Here is a 2,053-nt window from a genome sequence, read left to right as displayed (position 1 = left end):
CTGGGTGCCACCCTGCCCCTGTGGGTCAAGAACCAAAACACCCCGAAGGCCACTGCCCAGAGCGAAGGGACTCTGATGTCGCTGTCGGCAGAGCCAGCACTTACGTTGTCATGGCTGAGCATCACCCCCTTGGGGTTGCCCGTGGTCCCGGAAGTGTACATGAGCACGGCACACTGATTGGCCTTCTGCCCTGCTATGATCTGGTCCAGCTGAGAATTGGGGATGCTATTGCCCAGTTCCATGAAGTCATCCCACTGGGGAAAGACAAGACAAGCGGAGCGTGGTGACTCGCGAGTGCGAGAAGTGGCGCCAAAACGCCAGAGTTCCCGTGGCCCCCCCCCCCCCCCCCCCCCCATCTTGTCCCATCAGCTTCTCCTAAAGCATGATTTTTCAGCCAGACGACAAGGCTTAAGATCGCCAGTCGTTTCAACTGGGAGGTTGCTGCCCGCGTCGAGGGCATGGCCGCCGGGATGCTACTCGCCGTCCTACCGCGCACAAGTGCCTGCTCCTCCACTCCCAGGCGGGCCACTCAAACTCCCCGTGCCTTGATTTCCTCGTTCGTGAGGCGAGAATATCAGGACCCAACTCCTTGGGTTGTTCTAAGCCGTAAATGAGTTAAGATATCTAAAACTCGTAGAACAGTGGAGTTCGATATTTGATCTCTGCCTTCGCAGATTTCACTCTGCACCTGGAACTTCTTGGTGACCAGGGGAACCGGGCTGACTCCACCCCCTACTCCAGAGGGCACCCCTGATTGGTTTAAGGCAGAGGGCGCCATCTGCCTGGGCCACAATGATTGGATTGGGTCTGGGCACGTGACCTCAGGTGGTCCAATCACGGTGAAGATCCGGGCTCTAGCTGGATCTTTAGCTGGACCTGAATGCGTGGAGCTGTAGCCCTAGGAGCCACTGGACTCTCTTAGGACTAGGAGGGTAAAGCAAGGCTAGAAACCAAGAGGGCAAAATGCACCTTGGGTCACATTTGAGCCCCTAGTTCCAGCCATGCCTGAAATCTACACCTTGGATTGTAGCTACATGAACCAACGAATTATCTTTTTCTCTTAAGCAACGCCCCGCCCCCCCCCCCCCAAAAAAGCCTCTCAAAGACCCGCTCGCTTCCCTTGTGAGGCCCAGCCTTCTCTCTCTGCGCATCTCCCACTGTCCCTTCCGGGTCCGCCCTCCCCTTCGCTCGCCTCCCACTTCCTTTGAGAGGCCATCTTGCTTCCCTTAGAGACGCCGCCCTCCCCTTTCTCTGTGCCCCCTCTCACACTTACAGAGTACAGGTTGTCTTTATTGTGCACATTCATTGGCAGCTTGTACTGGATGATGGCCTTCAGGGTCTCTATGCTGCTCTGTGGAATCTGAAAGAAAGTTCAGTGTGGGCCTCCTAGCAACCAGCCCTAGGAAAGACAAAGGTGGATGCATGTCCTAAGCTGTCTCCTACTGCAACCTCAGCCTCTTTTCACCCTCTCTTCTTTTCTGTGAAGCATCACTCCTTGTCTTGACTGACACGAAAGCGTCTGGTTTTAGGTTCTTTGTGGTGGGTATCAGTAGCCTCCAACAATTAAAGGTGGATAACGACATCAGCTTCACTGAGACCGCATGTCTCAGGCTGAATTCTGCTGAACCGAGCGGTTGATCTGGCAGCTTGCACTGTGCAGCCAGAATTCAGCAAAACTTCTAGTTGGAGTCAGGCCACAAAAATCCTCCATGAACGTGGCTGGTACCTGGACAGGCTCAAAACTCTCTACCTACACCTAGAACTGTAAGGTTCAGGTGACCAGGGCTGCAGGATGCTTGTGCCCTGTTCGTACAAAGCAGGGCCTGGACGACGTTGCTAGGCAATCCAATGAGAAAGTCACTTCCAACATCCATTATGCTCATTACGATTGTAACCAAGTCTCTGGGGTGGACTGGAGAGAAAAGATGACAGAAGTGCTTGTCACAGCCGGACAAGAGTTTTCTAGAGGGAGGGAACACACTCCCCAAAAACCTGAAGCAGGCAGTAGCTGGGGATGTTTGAGGAATAGAAAAAGTCCAGGACGGCGAAGGGG

At 54.3% G+C, this 2,053-nt stretch overlaps 1 protein-coding gene across 1 annotated transcript in view; it reads right to left on the bottom strand.

The window, feature by feature from the left end:
* Positions 1–2,053, bottom strand: part of ACSBG2 (acyl-CoA synthetase bubblegum family member 2) — a 24,647-nt gene that overhangs the window by 13,180 nt on the left and 9,414 nt on the right. Inside the window, exons 4-5 of the mRNA XM_023538600.1 lie at positions 1,274–1,351; positions 105–254 (exon numbers count right to left, since the gene is read on the bottom strand). Of these exons, the coding sequence (XP_023394368.1) occupies positions 105–254; positions 1,274–1,351 (228 nt within the window). The remainder of the gene's footprint in view (positions 1–104; positions 255–1,273; positions 1,352–2,053) is intronic.

Source organism: Pteropus vampyrus, unplaced genomic scaffold, assembly GCF_000151845.1.
Source record: "Pteropus vampyrus isolate Shadow unplaced genomic scaffold, Pvam_2.0 Scaffold226, whole genome shotgun sequence".
In the NCBI taxonomy this organism is placed as follows: domain Eukaryota; kingdom Metazoa; phylum Chordata; class Mammalia; order Chiroptera; family Pteropodidae; genus Pteropus; species Pteropus vampyrus.
The sequence above is the reverse complement of the archived record's forward strand: the minus strand, read 5'-3'. Positions and strand labels throughout refer to the sequence as shown.